This window comes from Caenorhabditis briggsae, assembly GCF_000004555.2.
Source record: "Caenorhabditis briggsae complete genome, chrX, whole genome shotgun sequence".
Taxonomy (NCBI): domain Eukaryota; kingdom Metazoa; phylum Nematoda; class Chromadorea; order Rhabditida; family Rhabditidae; genus Caenorhabditis; species Caenorhabditis briggsae.
In genome coordinates this window covers 4,002,895-4,024,160 of record NC_013491.2, presented here as the reverse complement: position 1 = coordinate 4,024,160, position 21,266 = coordinate 4,002,895, and the positions used below count along the sequence as shown (strand labels likewise).

The 21,266-nt window shown below is 36.2% G+C and overlaps 1 protein-coding gene across 1 annotated transcript; it reads left to right on the top strand.

Moving 5' to 3' along the window:
• Nucleotides 1–10,225: 10,225 nt before the first annotated feature.
• Nucleotides 10,226–19,490, top strand: CBG02049 (the record flags this gene model as incomplete). Its single annotated transcript, XM_002643786.2, has 11 exons — nt 10,226–10,326; nt 12,042–12,126; nt 12,174–12,318; nt 12,770–12,853; nt 13,026–13,134; nt 13,844–13,934; nt 15,378–15,488; nt 16,524–16,640; nt 17,608–17,757; nt 18,307–18,428; nt 19,469–19,490. The coding sequence occupies 11 exons, from the start codon at nt 10,226–10,228 to the stop codon at nt 19,488–19,490; spliced, it is 1,137 nt and encodes a 378-aa protein (XP_002643832.2).
• Nucleotides 19,491–21,266: the final 1,776 nt, after the last annotated feature.

The following is a 21,266-nucleotide window of genomic DNA, read 5'->3' as shown; positions in this document are numbered from 1 at the left end:
TTTTGAAATTTTTTCTTCCGGAAAAGTACCATAGAAGATTCTATAACCACTAACTAATTTTTCAAAAATCATTTGAATCATCTTCAATCTCCACAAAATCAGATAAAAAATTCTGAAATTATGGTTTTAGACCTGCAATTGTGATCGCGCCAAATTTTTTTTCTGTAGATCAAAAATTAATTTGCAGTTCGGAAATGTTTTGTGAGAGACCGTGTACCGTTCAATAAAATATACGGAAATATATGTCTCAGTTGGTTTTTGATAATTCTGACCATTCATGAGTATGAAGCTTGGCTCACTAGTTTCCGATCACTTTGAAGACTCAAATTGAAAACTTTGCATTTATTAATTTTTTTTTAAGTCCAAGTTTTTTAGATATTTACCGATTTCTAAGAGACACTGCTTTTTTCATATGTTCGTCACCAAACGGGCCAAGCAGAAGTCTCTCGGAATGCAAAATTTTTAATTTAGTTCTACTTTAGACCCCTCAAAAATTTCAAAGTGATCCGAAACTTGACAGCCAAGCTTCACACTCCTAAAAATAGTAAAATTGGGGGAAAATTAACTGAAAAATACGTTTTTGCATGTTTTATTGACTAGTACTGTATCTCAATTCCTGTGCAATGAATTAATGATGTGTTAACTGAAAAAATTTATCAATTTATCAGGTGACAACATTGTTTGAATCAATGTTAAAAGTGTGATAGTCTTCTCATTTCTCCAAATTTCCTAAAAATGCAACTTTCCGTTTTGCGACTACCTTTTTTGCAGTTTTGATTGTTTTTTTCGAAATTCAAGAAAATTACAGAAAGATGGAAAAGAATGACCTCAATTCATTAAACAAACCATCTATTTTTTATCAATATTTTTTTGACAACATGAATTCAAATTTCATGTTTACCCACCAATAATTTCACACCAATTATGTAAAGCACACAATAGAATTTGGTAGCTCAATAACTGGAATTCCACGCAGAGTAATAGGCTACAAGGCATAAGAGAATTCATAATATCGGAAAACCAGAAAATATAAGGCAGAATGGAGGTCCTTTTATGAGAACTCCGGTGGGTCATTACTTCCCATAGACCTTGTTTTTATTACTCAACTAGAGAAAAGGTGAAGAAGAGAAAGAGATTCAAAGCAAGATATTTAATTGTCAGAGGAGAATATTACAGTAATCCCCCCTGAAACATTTCTGACTTACAGTTTCTTGACAACGGTAGGTATTTGGTGGTTCGCAATGCCGGTCGATACGATGATCGATGAAGAGGATTCATTGGTGATTGTTTGCGATTGTTTGCGGACAAATTAAAAAGTGGCAAAGTTTAGAGAATGGGTTACTTGCGGACATATGGTTGCAATAAAGGATGCCGACTTGAACATTGTGGACACAAGATTTACGACCATCGTGGCTTGTTGCATCGAGAGGGATCACCACAAATCAGAAGATATTGTATGAACAAAAATTGGCTGGTCTCATTAGTAAGGACAGGAGGAATATATGAATTTTTATGTAAGATCCCAATGCTATTTCGCACAATTCAAACCGTCAGCTTTCAGTCCATATGACTCGTTTTGTATAAGCGATATCAAAAAGTGGTCAACAGGCAAACTTTCATCATAATAAGAATTTAGTTTGGATAGTTGAACACTTTTATATAAATCTTACAGTAATCGAGATAAATTAAGCCAATGTTAACAATCCCTTCTTTCACATTTTTTTCGGCACATAATTCATGTGATACAACGATTTGGGGGTATAGGGTGAGGGTGCCAAATGATGTTGGGATATCACCGAAGCCCTTTAAAGTGCTCTGTACCACGAAGACCCCAAAATTCTTTTTTTCGAATCATTTTCCTTTTTCCGGTTTCTTTTTCCGTCTCCGACTTTTAGAAAACTTTGAATCATCGAAAATTTTACCACTTTCTCAATTTATATTCCTTATTTTTTTAGTAAATTGTTTCAAAATTGTTGTTGTCGCTGTTATCGAACATTTTTTCTCTTCTTATCACCTTCGAAAGTCTTTTTTTTTCCTCATTCCTTTTTTTTTCAGTGTGTTTTCCATTTCTGACTAAAACGAATCGGCCCTCTCTGCTGGTTTGCGTGTTTTAATCTGAATTCAGTTGCTCCTTTTTCAAATTCAAAGTTTTGTTCTTCTTCTCCTATCTCTCCTTCTCACAACAGAAACGTCTCCTTTTACTCAAGCCAAACTAACTCAATTTGGGATGTTTCCCGGGGCGAGGAGAAGGCCTGGGTCCGATTTCGAAATGTTTTCTCAACACTTTTTCGGTCAATTCACTATCTATTTTTGATGAAAATACAAGTTAGGAGTTGATAAAAAGATGGCAGACGTTATTTTTCAAAAGTTTGTTTCGAACCATTTTAAAATTGACCATTTCTATCTTAAAAGCAAATATCATACTAACTTCGATTGTGATACGGTTTTCATTTGAAAATTATGAGTGGATGTGCAAAAACATGACAGTAATAAATAATCGGAACTTTGTCTGCAATTTTGCAAATAAAGTACAAAGGGAGGTACGACAAATTGGAACGTTTTCAAAATCGAACAAACCTAGAGTCGAACTGTCCCAAATTGAAATGCTGTTAGCCGCCAAGCGCGCTTGCATTATTTTTCTTTTATCATTGTTTTATTTAGCAAATTTTGAATTTGATCGGGAATTTGAAATTTAATTTGGGGCAGTTCGATGGTGCACAGTTCGAATTGGAGCAGTTCGATTCAGTCCTTGTTCTGTTTTGATACCTGTTCGGAAAATACACTGTTCTTTTGAATAAGTTCGATTTTTTTTTTATTTGAATCAGTTCGATTTTACAATTTGTTAGATCTGTTCGATTTTGAAAATGTTCGAGTTCGTCGTACCCCCGTACAAAGTCATAACTATAATATCTTTCTCGTTCAAACTGGTTTATCTCAACATTCGAATTTTTCATGTTATTTTCTTTACCGTATCAACCACAGTATCTTCCCAATATTCATTGTTCTCCTAGAACAAGCAAAAATCGTGCGGATGTGCAAAACGATAGAACAAACACTAACCAAAAATACGGTTTTTTTCTTTTGCTCTGTTGTGTACCTCCTATATTTGCTTCCGACCTCCCATCTCCGTTCCTCAGCTTTTTCATTCTACTGACCATCACCGGCGTACTGGATTAACTCCTGAATCAAATTTCCCTGCTTTTTTAGTCTTCTTCTGACTCCTGGTCAGTTTTATACCCCCCCCCCCCCCCAAATTGTTTTTCTATTTCCGTTTCGTCCGAAATGCCAAAGCTTCTCGTTCCTTCCAACTTTTATGGCTTGATGTTTTTGTTTACGGGGGGCCCCATTTCGGAAGATGAGAAGCCTTGTGGTTCTCGGTTTTCAAAATGCATTAAAACTTTCGGGAAGGCTAGGTGAAATTGTTCTGATTGTTGTTTCGTTTTGCGCGATTCTCTTTTTGAAAATAAGCAATTTTACAGAAAAAAAAAACTAAAAATGGTTGTTACGAAATATTCATTCAGCTCACGAGGAAATGATGAGCGAATTGAAGCATGAAGCGAGAAACAACAACAACAAGAAAAATGAATTCTCATCGTCTTCTCCTTCTTCTATTGCCTATCAATTTTTTCTCCAGAATCAGAGTCTAAAGGAGGGACGACACCCAGAAAAAGAGGAGCTCAGACATCTTTCTTTTTTCGTCTTTCCTTGACCAGTCTGGTCTTCTTTCTGGAATCAAGAAACGGAAACCAACTTTTTCCCTTCTCTCCATTTCTTTTCAAAAGGCTTTTCAAAAAGCCGAAAAATCTCAAAATCAGATAATTATTCGTTCTATTTTTGTCTCGCTACTTTTTTTTGTCCCTCGGGTTACCTCTTATCTAGTCTTTTTTTTTATAAGTGTGGAAGAAAACGGGAAATAAAGGTCATGCTTCTTTTTTTGCATAGTTGGGAAAAGAGAATTCATCCGGAAGAATTAGGGTTGAGGTTTTCTTACAGCCTATTCCTCTATTTACAATTTCTACTCTCACTTTTCGAAATCTAACTATTCAAAGTTTCTGATAATTCTCTAAAAAGATATTCCTTCTTTATCAGCATAAAGAATAGATTCATAATAATATGATAAAGTATTCATATACATATTTTGGTGATTGCCCCGATAATTTATGATTCTCACACTTCTCTCAGCGCCTATATTTCATCCGAAATCATTCGCCACACCCTTTTTTATTTATCCGAGGTGATATGTGTATCAAATAACTTCCAGTTTCTAGTTTTATTCCTAAAAGCTGTTTTCTGAAACTGAATTCTAGCGTTTTCCATTACACATGCATTGAAAACTGCCATCCATGTTTGTTCGTTGTTCGTCCTTTAACCTCATCTAAGGATTTCCCACCCACCGCGTTTGTTTGTTTTTCAACTTTCGATTCGTAATTATGAAACTTTTCCTTATGTTTCTTCTTTTCCCCCTTTTGCTTCTTCTTCTAGTTTCTTTTCAAATTCTAAATTTCCTATCTAACTGAGTAAAGATCTTATCTTTTGTTCGATGCTCGCTGCTATTGAGCTGCGAACTCAATGCTAATTGCTCATCAAAGCCCTATTTGCAAATTGCGTTTCAATTCTCGGAAGAAGCAGTGTTCCGAGTAGCATTTGCGACGTCATGAGTTTTGGTTTCTTGGAAAATTCAAAATATTTAGAAACTCAGAAACACTTTATTGTTCAAAAACAATTTCTGAATCGAAAATCTTATTTTATTCTTTTTGTATTTTTTTAGTGATTGTTGTCCGATTGATTCCGTAGACCGATTAATTCCGTAATAATATAATAGTTCAAATTGAGTGTTTTTCATTCTTATCCAAAGAATTGATATTTGCAATAGGAATCAAAAATGCTTGAAATTTGTAAATTGAATGATTTTTGAAGATCAATAATAGCTTGACGCTATTATTTGGGATTTCACGGGTTTTTTTTTGGAATTTTTTCTTTGAATATTGTAATAGTTCCAATAGAAAAGCATTGAAAAGTTTGAGCTCAATTATCTCGGTCCCTATGAGAGATATCAAAAATCTGTTAACTGATAAAATGTCCGAAGGAACCGAGACAATTGAGCTCGCAGTACACATACGGCTGGCATTTAGAGCATTGACGGCAAATGTTCTTCGGCTGAAAAATTGAAATTTTGCCAGTGCTGTTTTTGAACATTCTTGAGATACAATTTCAAAAAATTCAACAATACAAAAAAAAATAGAGTTTTGAAATTCTAAAAATTTGACAATCAAAAATACTAGAACTTCAAAATGTGAAAAGTTAAAGTTGCAAGATTTTTTTTTGAATTTTGAAATTGCTAGAATTTCGAAAATTTAAAAATAAAAAATCCTCATACTTGTAGATTTCCGGCCCGCCCCGCCAAAGCCCGGGCCGGGCTTGCGGAAACTTTCAAGGCCCGGGCCCGACCCGGAAGGCCCGGTATCAGAAATCTTTTATTTTTGAGCCAAATTTTGAGCTCTTAATATAACTTTTTCCTATTTTTGTCGTTTTTTTTGGATTGTTTGTCTGTTTAATCAAAAAATATCGAAAAAACTCCAGAAAAAATTTTATGTGTTTTTGAAATTAAAAAAAAACTGGTAAAATGACAGTACCGCCGGGTCGGGCCTCCAAAGTTGGAAAAAAAACCCGGCCCGGCCCGGCCCGTTACAAGTATCCTAAAATTCCGAAGTATTGAAAAATTCAAACAGTTGGACAGTAATATTCAGGAATTTCTCGCTTTTTTTTTGAAAAAATATTCTCAAGTGTCTTACCCGAAAAATTGTCTACTACCGTTCTCTGCCCTAAATTCAAACCTGTTTATTCACCAACATCTATGATTCATCTCTTGCTCTTTCGAGCTCCCTGAATGCCATTTGTGACGTTCTCTTTGTGAGCCATGTTTTTATGTTTGTACCCCCCTCCCCCCGAGCAGTCTACCGAAGGAGCTCAGTGCCGCTTCTCTAAGTCCCAGTTTCTTCATCCAAATATGTGCTTCTAACCGTGATGTTCAACCCGTCTTCTTTTCTTCTTTACCGCCGCAATCACTCATTCCTTTCGACTTTTTGGGCTTTTGGCACTGGGTTCTTGGCACTGGGCGCCCCAAGGCAAGGATTTGAACCAGAGAAAAGAGTGAAGGAACGAAATGGTGATGCCAACACAGAGACTTTTGGGTGAAATGTTTGTGCAAATCGCAAAACAATCGCTTTTCCGGCCTTCTCCCTCCCCCCAACAACCATTCCTTTTCGCGCTTGTTGTTTTTTGTTCCGCGCGGAGCGCTCCGCATCCGAATCGGGTCTGTGTGCCCCGCCGTCAAAACGGAAACATGCAACCATGAATTTTTGACATTGTTGTTTGGTACCTTTTGTGAGCATCTTTTTTCACTCTGCTTACTTTCCACCCGCCTACTCATTGAGAACCAGAAATCGTACACACCGAAATGCGTGAAAAATATCCTACCGGGTGGTTTTTTGATTAATGACTTTTCTGGTGTCCTCTAAAAAGAAACGATTTTTAGTGATAAGATTTGATAACACCTTTTTGATTTTTTTTCGTCGAATTTTATTGAATCCCCATTTCCACAATCTCTTAGCGCGAAACAAAAAGTTTCGTATCACTAATTAATTAAAATTGATTCTCTCAAAGCGAAAAAAACTCATCCAGTTTCCGGCATGAGAGCAGAAAATGTATTAACTTTCTTAGTCTTTCGCGTCATTTTATACTCTCCTCTCGACTATAAATATCATCATTTTCTGACGACTTCTTGATGATTTACGACGTTTTAGAATTTTTTTAAAGGCACAGTAGGGTGTTGCCTGGTCCAAAAGCCTATACAAAGAATAGATTTGGGACGCCCGAAAACAAATCTTCATTTCCCCCTCCTGCCTGTCTTGTTGATGAACATTAGAAGGACTAATCCGCTTTTTTTTTCGTAACTCTTTTTTTTTGAGCTCTTCTTTTTTTGGTCGCTCAAGTTGAGAAGAAATGAGCGCGGATAGCTTGACATGCTAAAATGGTAATTAGTGTTTGACGGACTTTTGTCCCCTTTTTCGTGTTTTTGCCAGATAATTTTTTTTTCCAATTTGCAGTATTTTTTAAACACAGTAACAAAAATATATTTTAAAGGTTTTCAATAGTTTTCAAAAGTTTTTTTCCAGTGGTATTTTCAGTATTTTCAGTAATACTTTCAGTAGTATTTTCAGTAGTTTATCAGTATTTTTTTGCAGTTTTTCAGATTTTTTCTGTCCGTTAGAATTTTTATATCTGTCTGAACACTTCAATTTTCAACTTTTTGGTCACATTGAATACTTCGGAGGGTTTAAATCATACCTAGTCTGGAAATTTTGCATTCACAGAATTTTTTGAAAATCCCTAGTTTTTTAGATATCTGAGAATTTCTGAAAATTCCCCTTGTTGGCCTGTCTTGTCTGAAAATATAAGAAAATCACGTGTTATTCAGAAATCGGCAAATAGCTGGAAAACTAGGAATTTTGGGAAACATTTGTAAATTCAAAATTTTCAATCTAGGCCTGTTTTACACTTTCCAAATTTGTCAGAGCGATTGGGAACTTGGCCACCGAGCTTCAGGCTCCTGGAAACGCCAAAAATCAACAAAAAACTAGGTTTTGTATATCTTATTGACCAGTACTGTATATTTTGCTTAATATAATCTACACCATTCCAAACCTAACTCCTTCTGTTTTCTATTACTTTCAAATGAATCCAAAGCCAAAGTTCCTTCCAAAATATCCAACTTTCTCACAAAAGTTCTTTTGAAAACTCAAAACTTTTCCTCCTATCCGATTTTATTAATGAATAGCTGAAGTCACATGAGCTCTTGTGTCACAAGGGTGCACACTGGCAATAAAAAATACAGCGTCCAAATTAATTCTGATGGCACGCCCTATCCAAATGCCACCAAGTCCGGGTTGGAATTACGAAATACATTGAGAGAGAGAGAGAGAGAGAGAGAGAGAGAGAAACGAAAGAAAATTCAAGTCTCGGATTCCTATTCAAGCATTTTCTTCTCTCTTTTCCATTTTTGGGGGTCTCGGAGTATGTGGCGGTAATGTTGCTCTTTGGAGCAGGCCCCTCTCTTCTTGGCGAGCATTTGTGCTCATTTCTTTTAGAGAGAAAACCTAGTATTGGTAGTGAGGACCCCAAAGAGTGCTCTTCCTTTCGGCCGTTGCTCCCCTCTTAATTATTCGGCGGTTTTCATTCATTTTTAGGCTTCCCCCCTCTTTTTACCAACTCAGCTACTCTTTTACATGATACGGAGAGAGCTCTTAATAAATACATTTGTATATGTAGTATAGTTGTTTGAGTCTTTTCGTGTGCATCAGATGTTATTTTTCGCCCCTCACGTCTTCTGTCTGGAAGTCAGGAGAAAGAAGAAACGTTCATTCATACTGCCTCTAACACCAAGCCTTTTTCCAATTCCTTTTTTCTTCCTCTTTTCTAGCAGTCATCAGCTTCTTGACACTTGATATTTTTTTCTCTCATTCTTTTTCTTTTTTTTTCTGCTCTGGTTTTTCTTCTTCATCTCATTTTATTTCATTTTCCCTTCCTAAACTGTGTGGCTTCTGTTTACTTTATTCTTCCCAATTCCTTTTCCCCCATCCATCAAAAATGCTTAAGCGATTCTCGAATTTCTCACCTCAAAGTGATTTTAAAAAGGAGAGAATTCAGAGATTCAGACACCCCCAGAGGAAAAAAAAATTGTTTTTTTCTTTTTTTTTGCAACACAAAAAGACGGATTTCCTCTGACCTACATTTATGTCATGTTCTCCTCAAGGTACATATAATTGACTAGGAGCCTTCTAAAAGACCGCCGAGACAGTGATTGGAGAAGGAAGGAAGTGGGAGAAAAAAGACAATTCTTTTCTCTCTTTGCGTCCCGAATTATTAGAAAGGATCCAATCACATCGGCCCTCTTTTTTCATTTTATATCTAACTGGCAATAACTTTTGCGGTTTTCGATTCAATTGTAAAAGTTCACATCATCTAAGTTATCGGTTCTTGTTTCTGGAGGCTTCCTATGTATTTTCGTTTTCATATTTTTCTTCGAAATTTTCAATTAAGACTCATTTCCATCCCTCGAGAAGTCCGTTTTATGAGTCTGTTTTTTTTCTCGGACGTTGGAAAACCCTAGGGCATTCCATAAAACGATGAATCATCCCTATTTTTGCATAAATTAAAAAAGGCAACGGCTATAAAATTCGTTCGTTTCGGCCGGGAAATGTATGTAACTTTGTGAGATATAACAAGGCGAAAAAAATCAGAATGGTCATATTCTTCCTTCATTTGTGCAAACAACGTGGTTTTAAAAATTCGAAAATTCCAAAAAATTTTCGAGAAGTGGGAGCTGTTTCCCCTAATTTTATGGCTATAAAAATAATTTTTTGTCTAATAAATCAGAACTTTGATATTTTTAATAAATCTGAAAATATTCTAGAGACTTGGAAAGTTTCTTTATTCCCAATTGTCAGATTTTTGAAAGAATACTTTACTCATAAATCAGAATTTTGAATTTTCGTGAAATCAGAATATTTTTCTCGGCCTCTAAACTATTTTGAGAATTATAAATTTAAAAAGAAATTAGAAATTATAATTGTAAAAATATATCAAATTTTTAGTTTTGAAAGGATTTCCAAAGCGTGGAAAAATTTTGCGGTCCTAATTTAATGGTTTACGAGAAAAATAGTTCTTCAATGAATCAAAATGTTGGAATTTCTTGAGAAATTAAATTTTCGACTTTTACCATCTTGCCTCGTGGGGTTCCATCCTTAAGCACTGTCTTGTGTCCCTCTTCCTTCAATTCAATGCCTCCTTATTTTGTTCCTATTGATGAATTAATCCAATCAGTCACGCGCAGAATGTCACTCACATATGCCCTTTGATGCACGGAAAACGTTCAGAGCATCTGCCCTCCGCCGGCACTTTTGACTTCTCCTCTCATTTACTTTCTTTGCAGTCCGTCCCTTTAGGTTTCCGTCTAAAAAATGGAAAAAAATGGGGAATTGAGTTTCAAACGTCTCTCTTTCCTGAACTTGATAGACATTTGTGATTTAAATAGAATTTTGTTTTACGCGCTCCCTTTTTTTGTTCTAAACCTTCGTTTATTCGATTTTTCCAATTTTCTTCGGAACTTTTCCAACTCTGCCCATTGTTTCAGAGGGTGGAGGGCCTCACGAATCGAGTGTTCGAAATGCAGGCGGCACCGTCCTGCTACGGCAGCATGGTTGCCAGCACATCAGAAGAGGTGACGACTTCAACGTCTTCTTCAACGTCTCGAGAACCAATAATCATGTGAGTTTTGAGATCTTCTCCTCGTTTTTCGACCCCCTCACTTTGTAATCAGGTTCATCTATCTCGCCTCAAATTCTAAAATTTGTTTAGTCCCGGAAAAAAAGCAACAAAAAAATGATCTTGATGCCACATTTTGACCGATTGGGAAGAAGCCAAAATACATACAACTCGCATCATGTTTTTTCTTCTTCCTTTTTTTCAAACAACCCAATAACTTCCACACCGAAATCTCCTGGGACAACAACCCATCAATTCGGGCAAAGTTCGGAAAAAAAAGTTTGTGGAAAAAAATAAACCCGAGTAGCGGAAGTGGTAGAATTTTTTTTCTATTTGCAACTAAAGCAATAATTCCAAGAAGAAACTTCTATGAACAAAATGAATCGAGATCGGAAACTGTAGGTCTATGAGGAATAAAGCCATTCGTTATTTTTTATTACAACTGCATTTGGCCTCATTCGTGCAGTTATTTGCACAAACGTGATCCGTAAATGGGGACATTGAGGCAGGAAAGGAGGAAAAAAGGGATAGGACATAAAGCTGTTGGTTGTGAGCCGCATAACTCTATATATATAGAACTTTCTGGTGTCGTATTTCGAGGAATTCTGTTCCTTTGAACGGAAAATGGTATGGTCTTCTTTCTCATTTTCCAAAAAATTATGAGTTTTTTCGTGGCTTGAAAAAATTTTATTCACTTTTTTTGAAAAAAAAAGTAAAAGCCAAAAAAAACGGAACCCTGTTACCCTAGACTACGGAAATTGAAAGAGAAACAGCAAAGTCATTCTTCACTGTTTCCTTTCTCCCCCTCTCTTAGTCCGTTTCCACTTCAAAACTTTACGTTTCGCCAAAAGCCGAACATCCTTCAGCAAAACCTTATGAATAAATCTGAAACATGTTCATAATCGATTCCGTCAGCACCTGTTGACGAACTCCTTTACTATTCCTGCCAACCACCCGTTCGGCAAAAGTCAGTCGCAGAGAAGTAATTAGCAATAAACTAACACACTTTTCCTCTTCTTCTGTTTCTCTGTTCTTATTGTTAGAAAACAATTCGAATTGTCAGAACCGTTTAGCACTAGGAACCGCAGTACGTAGTGAATGTATGTATAAATTCCAAAATAGATACAGTTCCGGTCAATAAAATATACAAAAGCGTAATTTTAACTATATTTTTGGCCATTTTGACCATTTTCATGAGCTTGGAGCTTGACTGTGAAGTTTCTAATCATTTTAAAATTTTTGGAGGATTTAAAACAGATCTAGAATGGTTTTGTTGGATTACTACCCTAAACTATCTAATAGAAGGCCACCCAAACCACTAAATTTAAGCCTATGGTCCTCTGTTCCTGTAAAAGATATCAAAACGTAGTCAACTGACAAATTATTTATCATATTTACAAAAATATGTTTCCAGATGCTCACTTTTCAACATCTTTCGCAGTAACCGAGATAAAGGGGCTCAAAATTAGAAGCTTGAATGGCCTTATATTAGAGTGGTACGGTATTAGCTGAAAATCTAGGAATTTTCGAAAAATTCTGCGAATTCAAAGTTTTTAATCTTGGTCTGTTCTATATTCTCCAAAATTTTTATAATAATCGAATACTTGAAATCCGAGCAGACTTCTGAAAATGACCGAAAATCGACTGAAAAACAAAAGTTTGTATTACTCATTGACCGGTACTGTACATTTCTAGCTAATTTAAAAGACTATTTTTAGGTCCACCACTTCAAAAACCAATTCTCAATTTATTGAAGCTCCCGCATTTTTCTATGATATGGATAGTGATCTCAAGGAATTAAAGGTAAGGAACTTTTAATTTTTTTCAAAGAAAACAATTTCTTTGTTCAGACCGCTCTTAAAGATGTGGATCTACTCAACGACTCTGGCTACCGATCGGTAATGGAACGATCCAGCCATCCGTTTTCGACGAGTCTAGTTTTCCACGAAGACAGTGTGTTTGATTCTGAAGACGACGCGTCGGACGAGCACTGGGGTTTGTATTGGGATTGACTTTCACTGTATTGTTGTTGCGCAACTTAACGTATATATGGAAAATAATGACTGTATAGCGGGAGGTCTAAAGTTTTCGATCTCCTTCTCTTGTCGTTCGGATGACCAATCATCCGCTCTATATGGGGAGATAGGTTATGGACAAAATAGGCTAGTACGGTATTGCGGGATTCCACGGTCTCTTACTTTTAATAGTGCCCGGTATTATACAACTAGCCAGGAGAAGGACCGGGCGCAGGTAAAGTTCTGTCGCAACAGAACCTCTATTTGGATATATTCCTCTACTTTACTTTACTTATTCCTAGTTTATGGTACCCTCAATACTAGCATGGAGAAATTGGAGAAAACAAGGTTGATTATTCATTTTAATTGAAACAAAAGCTTCTAGATTCCCGCTCAATTTGAATATAAATTCAAAAAAATCAAATTTCCAGATGGATACCTCACAGTGGGCGCTGACCGGATCAAAATTCGAGATATGTCGGATATTCTTGCCACACGATATGCTTTCATTTCTGGTGAGTGGTGGAAACCAGGGTAATAAAATGGGCTGGCGAGAAAAATGTTTGAGCCTGACAGAAATTTTTATGTCCAACATGAGCTGCAGAACAGCACCACAACTCATACATTTGCAATATCGGACACATTTTTTTCGGTTCAACACCATCACATTTTCTTCCATTTTTTTAGGAGCTCGCACATCTGAAGGATTGACAATCGTCACGTTTCCGGATTCGAGATCGACGCTTCCCTTTGAAGACTACTCGCTTCTTGTCAAGTATCTTTTGCAAGTTCCTCCGTAAGTTGAGAACTATTTTTAACAATTTTATAAGCACCTGCATAGTTGCAAATAACTTTATCTGGATGTCATAACTAAATTTTAGGAACTTAGACACGGGCGAATTTTGAAAATTTGATAATTTTGGAATTATTCTTATCTTAGTATGTTGGAAGCGACGTTTTTGAAATTTTTTTTAAAATGTTTGAAGCGACGCATTTGAAAAAATAGCCTGCATAGGATTTGACATGTACAGTCAATAAGATATACAAAAACATAAATTTCAGTTGATTTTTAGTCGTTTTAATCATTTTTAGGAATCTGGAGCTCGGTTATCAATTTTTAGACAACTTTGAAAACTTTGGAAGGTGTTAAAACAGACCTAAATTGAAATTTTTGCATTCAATGAAATATTTTTTTCAAATTCTGTCATTTGTCAATTTCTAAAAAACATCCGTTTTTTACGTTTACAGTACAAAAACGGGCCAAAAAGACTAATAACTGAAAAATTGAGGATTTTTAAAAAATTCTGTTAATGCTAAGTTTACAATCTAGGTCTGTTTTACACCTTCCGAAATTTTCAAAGTAATGAAACAATTGGAATCCGCGCTCCAGACTCCCGAAAATGGTCAATATAACCGAAAATCGCCTAAAAAAGTTTGTTTTTATGGTGTTTTTGTGTTTTTAATGGCCGATACGGTATGTCAAATTTTAATTTCTGAATTTTCAGCCTGGAGGACAGCCATAAGGGTTTTGTGATAATCATCGATCGCCGGAGTGACAAGTGGTCGTCCGTCAGAACACTATTGTTACAGATCTCAGTGAGTTCCAGTTTTTTGTCTGTTCTACTTACGCGATCATATGCATATTATAGTTATTAGTTACTATTAAAGACCTATAAATCATTTTGCGTCGTCCTTAGATTCACTTTCTATTTCCAACCATTTAACTACTGTGAACACCATATCGTGTCTGTTTTCCATTTTTCAAGAAGTGTGTCCACTTTCTTAAATCTGTTGACACAATTTTCGACGCCAAATCGTTTCGTTTCGTTTTGGATTTTTTTTTGCTTTTCACGGTTTCACTTTAGTGTTTATGTGAAATGCGTGAAGAATGTCAGGAAAGTCGGTGGAGGTATCATTAGGACCGGATATCTCTCAGGTTTTCTTTCCGTGTGTGTGTGTGTGTGCCAATTTTTGTTTACCATGCCCCTCCGAATTTTGATGCGGCGTAATATCACTTTTACTTGCACAGACAGACAGAGACGGTCATTTATTTTATTTTAATTTTTTCTATTTTTTTTAAACTTCCTAAAAGTTTTAAATCCTGAAAGTACCGTATTTGCTCTAATAGAAGCTTATTCAAACCGTCAACTTTGAGCTCAATCATTCCGATTTCTGTGAACGATAACAAAAACTTGTCAACTAATAAATTATTGACCATAACATCACCAATATTTTATCATCTGACAAATTTTTGATGTCTCTTACGGATATTGAAATAATTAAGCTCAAAGTGCAAGTATAGGGTGACCATCTATTTCAGTCCTTAATGTGTATTGTTTTTTTTTTGTTTTCCATTTCTCGATCGTGGCTTGCTATACATGTGCACACATATTTGATACTATTCCCAAAACAAAAAGTTTTCAAAATGGACCAAAACATTTTTCCTATCCCTCTGGCGGTGGTCCTCTTCTGCCCCGGTACTTCCGGTGTTTTGAAATCGGAGCATTTTCGAGGAAAATCCACTTCATTTTCTGAAGACATCCGTACATTTTGCTCTTTTCGAAATTTCTATACACTAAGTGTCGTGGTGGTGGCCCACCAAATTTTATGCATGACAGAAAAAAGTGAAAAACGTAATTTCGGGTCAAAAAACTTTTTACAACTTTGCCCTCTAACCCATGCAGTCATCAAACTGTCATTCATTCATGCTCCAAGTGCGCTCACAAGCGTTTCACGAGTCAACTAGTACTCGGCTGGCAAAAACTCATTTCGGGTTCTGCAGTTTTCTGATCCTAGGCTTTCTAAAGACGAAGGAGAAGAAGAAGCATTTGTGCCGATCCTAACGTAATTAGGACCCGTGTTTTGTGGCTTAGAAATAAATTGAAAGAAAAAAAAGAAGGAGAGAGTGCAAAAACTGGTACTGGGACTCTTCTATTTAATTTCTTTAGCCATTGTCAAAAAACGCTTTTTCTCACAGATGTGCTTGTTTTTTTTTCTGTTACTATTCTCTCTATAACTTAATTTTTTTACAATTTTCAGTCATTCTTCCCTGGAAAAGTTTGTGTGACGTTCGTCATCAAGCCGGAAGGCGTTCTTCAGCGAGCTCTCGAAGTTGGATATCGTGGAGCAGCGGATACCTGTACTTTCAAGGTTAGCTTTCATTATGTTTCATTGTATTTCAAAATTTTTGAAATCGCGAAATGATTGGTCGAGTTTTTATTCAAATTAGAGAAGATTTATTATGCGAAGCGCATCGGTACGGAAATTATAGGCATGTATGTTAATTGAGGATTGCTTTTTAGGGTGAGAGAGGGAGATGGAAATACAAACCATAAAAGGATTAGGGAGTGGAACAGAAAATTGTAGGAAAGAAAATTGTTTTTTTTTCAATCATCGGGGAAAGATTCATTAAAGAAAAATAGAATAGAATAGAGCATGACAGTTTCAATTTTTTTTCGGAATTATCAAAGTAAATTACTTTCACCTTTGAATAATTTCATCTCGGCTCTTGTGAAAGATATCCAAACTTGCAAAAATCGTTGCAGGTCCGGACAGGAATTTTTTGGTTTTTTTGATATTATTTTGAGAATTTTTTTACATAAAATTAAGTTTTTGAGAAAAAAGTTATTTTGCTTCAAAAATGCAGTTTTCCGTATGATCCCATCTCCGGAGAAATTTCAGCGAAAAATTATTTCAAAAATTTTGTTTAAGCGTTGAAAACTCGATATTTATAATTCAGCTTGAAATTAGATGCTATACACAACGTTTTTCCAAAAAAAAAAAACAAGTCATTTTTCCTAAATTTCGAACTGTCCTGGTCTTCCGGGCCTCCCGGGTCGGGCCGGGCCTTGACCAACTTTTTAAAGGCCCGGCCCGGCTAGGCCCGTTGCAAATATGAAAATATCAAAAAATTATCATTTGACAAAATCTTTCAAATTAAATAATAAACATTTTGTCAGTTGAGCAATTTTTCAGTTCTTTCACAGAAAATGAGACATATGGACTTAATCGTTTGGGATATGTGGGGTTAAAGTTGACGGTTTCATTCAATTAAAGTGCCTACAGTAAAATTTGCGAACAGTTTCCAGAAGCCAAAAAATTGCAACGTTTGTTTTCACTATCTTTAAGACCAACTTTTTCAAAATTCATAAAAAAAATATTTTTCAAAAATGTATCCTTTCCCAGGTGATCCAACTCGAGTCATCTGCCGAACTCCGAAAATACATCCATCACGAACATTTGACAATGGACGTTGGTGGCCTCATAAAGTACAACCACTTGGAATGGGTGCAACATAGAATGGTAAGTTTGCAGGTGTTTGCCACACATCCTTTTTGAAAAGGGCGGCGAAGAATAAGTCAAAAAAGGGGAAGACAACAAAAAACACACGCGAAGATGCATAAGAAACTCCCCTGGCGGCAGGTAGAAGAAGTGCGAATAGGTGTGGCTGACGTTAGGCCCAATTGACCGGTCCCTCTTTTTGCCAATCGGGCTTGCCAGCCTCCTACCTCTCCCCGAAAACCACATATCGTCCTTCGTGTCCACCACCTTCCCCTCTTCAACCCAATAAGGGCCTTATTGCCCATTGCGTTCAGGTGCACAATGAGCTCATACGCACACATGCATTCGCATTAATTCTCGCCCCCGAGACGCGTTCATTCATTTCTACCTCGCACTTCTCTTCCGCACAATTTCCTTTTTCCCCTCTTCAAGTGTTCTGGTATTTAACGTCGCCGGTCTGTCTTCAAGCCTATTTCGACAATTTAGAAAAGGGTTGCTAGTACTACTCAGTACCCGTCTTTTGTCCCAGGCTTCTTCGTCTTCTTCCTCGTTTTCCTCTTTTTTGCGTCCATTTGGGAAGAACATCAAATTTTATTTAGAACACTGGGCAGCTGCGGGGCTCAATCTCAACATTTTCTCCTCCTCTTTTCAAGGCCGCATAGACTCCTCGTCCAAAATCAGTTGACCATAGCAACTGGGGGCCTTTGTGGCTGTTTTGTGGGGGTATTCCAAACTTCTTCTTATTCCTATTCCTTCCAAAAATGTTACGAACGTTTCAAGGATATTGGAATTCCTATTCCACTCTTGTCAATGAGAAAGATTATACAGCGGTGAGAGTTACTTCTGAGAATAAAAATTATAGGGGTAATAAAAAGTGAAAAAAAGCAAAAAAAAGAGAAAGGCAATCAGGAAAAGTATCCTTTCAAGTGCAGGTCTCTAATTGACCAGACTACTTTCTTTCCGAAACCAAATCTTCCATTGTTTGCAGGACATTGAGCGAATGAAGGCGTCCGCTACAGCCATCGCCGCGTCTCTTACTGAATTTGGAAAAACTTTAAGAGAGACAGAACTTCCAAATGATGCAGACAGTACAGCACGAATATTGGAGTTGCAGACAGCAGAGAAAATGGCTATTAAGGTGAGTGGATTGATACCGTAAAATGATTTCTTTTTTCGATTCCCATGATGTGGAGAGGCAAACGGAAAAAATAGTTTTGATATCTCAATGAATGTTTTACTAGTTAACCACTTTTTATATCGTTAACAGTACCAGAAAAAAATCGGCTCAAAGTTGGTCAGGGTCAAAGCTATGCTACGGCCAGCTGTGGCCGCGGATGACCGCAGTTATGCAAAACATTGGTCAGGGTGCCACTCTATTAGAGGTGGTTTTGCAGATGATAGAAAATTAAAAACATTCACTACCATTTTTTTCACATTCATCTTTCTCTTCCTGAATTCTCCCGACGTTTCCCTCCGTTCTAATGGGATATGTCTAACGAACGTCATGTAGAACGAAACCCAGCTGTTCTTTATGCCCTTGGCAAATATCGAAAAAAAATCGCTTCGAAAATTTGCTATTGTTTATTCAGCAATTCATTAGCTTAGCCATAACGAAAATCGAGAATGTTTGTCATGATGATTAGTGCCCTCTCCTCCTTGGGAATTCATGGAATTCTTCATTTTACAGGAAGAATTCAAAATTGCCGTCCGCAAAGGCTTCACCCTGCTCAAGTCCGTCCGGCAGCTGGACAAGAAGCCGACACCTGAACAACTATCGCCGACTCGGCTACATAATGTGACGGCCATTGAGCGAATGCTGGTCCAATTGGGTACGTACTGCCAGAATGGGCACTCATTAAAAGAAATCGTAAAAAATAAGGGGAGAAGCGAGAAAGAGAACAAAGGGGCTTTTGGGCAACAAGATGAGATAAGGCGGAAATAAATAAGGGTAATGTGGTGGTGAATTTAGGGTTGAGGGGATCTTGAATTGATTGAGAAACATGTGAAAATTATGTAATTTGGTCTATGAAATATAATAAAAATTGGTTTAAAAGATATAAATTTTCTGGAAGTTTAATATGTTGAAGTTTTCTAAATTTTACACGAAAATAGCAGATGAAAGTAAGAATCGGTCAATTTAATATATACTTTTCTAAATGCACATTAAAGTACTAAAAATAAGAGAATTCGCTATAATATCACTAAATAGAAATTAAGCCTAATTCAAAGCAATTTAAAAAGTTCAGACAATTCTCAGGTGCTGGAAAGGAATGGTTTCACGCTGATAATATCAAAATTTTGATTCCAAACTTTCCAAAATTTTTTGAAACTACGTTCATTCAAAAATTCAGAGAAATTGGGACATTTTGAGATTTTCCAGAGTTCCAACACAAATTTCTAAACTTTTGACTTCCAGCTACTTTTTTGAATTTTTTTCAAAATTCAAATTATCAAATCCCTTTCCAATTTCATTCAACGAAACCAAAAAATTCTCTTGAACTTCTAAATCATTAAAATCCATTTGTTGGGTCATCTCGATCATAAAATTTCGAACTTATCTGCCCAGCTGTAGTATCTTGTACTTTACAAATTCTTTCACAGCAGAGCGCAGATGAAAATTGAAGTTTTCGAAGCTTCAGAACGAATTCTCACTTGTAATTTCTAGGCATTATTTCGAATGGTCAAAATACCGTTTCCATCAACCTTCATTCGTTTAAAATTGAGATTTTTTTCTATTTTAAACTATAGGTCTATAATGTTTTGACCCGAAATATAGGTTCATAAAATTTTGGCTCAGCTGTGCACTTGAGAACTTATTATTATATATACAAATAGACATTTTATTTCAGAGGAAACAGAACGAAGCTTTGATTCATTTTGGACCAAACACGAGCGCCGATTGCGATATTGCCTTGAACTCCGCCAATTCGAGGACAGCTTCCGTAAGGTTGGTCGTTTAGCCCTCTTTTACATCTTCATCATGATTCCAAATTTAATAATTCTTTATTCATTCCATTCCTTCTTTAGTGTATATCACTTCGCCAAGGTCAAGAAGACATTTGTTAGGCCACTTTTGAGAACATTTAGAAAATTTTATGAGAAAATTGTCGACTTTCTTCCCAGCTTTTTGCGGTTAGTAGTACAGCCAGGAGGAATGATGTTGAAAGCAACAAAAATGTCATCTTGTGTCACATATATCATTGCAAACGAGACATTTTCCATCTCTTCTGAGTGTTTTTTTTTCGCCTTGTTGTTTCACATGTCTATTTTTTTCTCTCATCTGGCAGCTCTTACGCGTTCTTTGTATTTCATCTCGTATTTCTTCTTTTCACTCACAACTTCTTAATTAGTTTTTTTCCCTTCTCTACTTCCTATCATTTTCCATTAGCACTGTAGGTACGGAAAAAACCAAGTTGACCTTCTTTTCCATTATCCCGGTTATCTCCCATTGCCATCTCTTATTGCGGGTCACTTAGCCCTCCCTTAGTTTTTGCCTCCGTTCCTTGCAATCTCATCTGGCTTCAATTCGACAGAAAACTTGCAATTTTCTTCTTCAAAGCCTCTTTCGTGCCCAAAAATTTCCTTTTTTTTTCGAAAAAAAATTTCTCCTCGTCCTTCATAACCGAAGATCTATTGTGTTTAACTTAATCTAGTCTATGAATAGGTGTTAACAAGAACAAGACGACGTCGCTGATTGATAGCATAGTTATCAGTGTTGTTTACAACTTCTGGTCAGAAGGAGGCATAAAACAAAGAATGAGGAGGAGGGAAGTGTTTTTGACCTTCACTCTTCTTTTCTTCAAATTTTCTGAAAGCTTCTCCTTCCCATCATTTTTTTATAGATTTCAACATTCTTTTTCGTTTTCTTCTTCTCAAGTTCCCAAGTTCTCAAATTCTCTCCGGGAAACACACAACTAGTTTTTATGAACTTTCTTTTCTGTTCGGAAAAAAAAAGTTTTTCGGACTTTTTGTTTTCTTCATTCCTATCATCAGGAGTGTTGAATAGAAAATTTTTTTCGGAAAAATAATAATTTCCAAAGGTGGTTGTACTTTGTAGAGACTTATACTTTTCTTCAAAAATCCTTATTTATTGTAGGAAAAATTGAAAGAATTTGTACTTTTTGCTCGTTTCCAAATTTTCACAATGGAACCTCGCCATCTTGGGAACCCGGATTTTGATCAAAATGTTAGCTCATAATTTTCATGAAAAGCCTGGAATTCTCAGAATCCGTTCGCCAGTTTCAGCCGAGTTATATCAGTTTTAATTCCAAAGTTTGTTGTTTTGAACTTAAAATAGAAATAAGATTCATATTTCAGACAAATTCTCAATTTTTTTCAAATTTTCGAACAAATTCAAGTGGTAGAAAAATTCAAAATTTTGAAAAAAAAAATTTTTCTGAGTAAAAGTCTAAAATATATAATTTCATTGAATGCTAGGTATTATACAACTAGTTTCATGTTCTGAAACGTCCCGCAATTGAGAAAATCGCATTGAAAACGAGATTTTGGCACTGAAACTGTCGAACAGCTTCTAATATAATGTATAGACAAGCTATTCCTAACCTATCCCATAATTTCCATCAAAATCTGGGTTTGAAGACCCCTTACAAATGTTCATCTCTAGTCATTTATCTTTTTTCTGACACC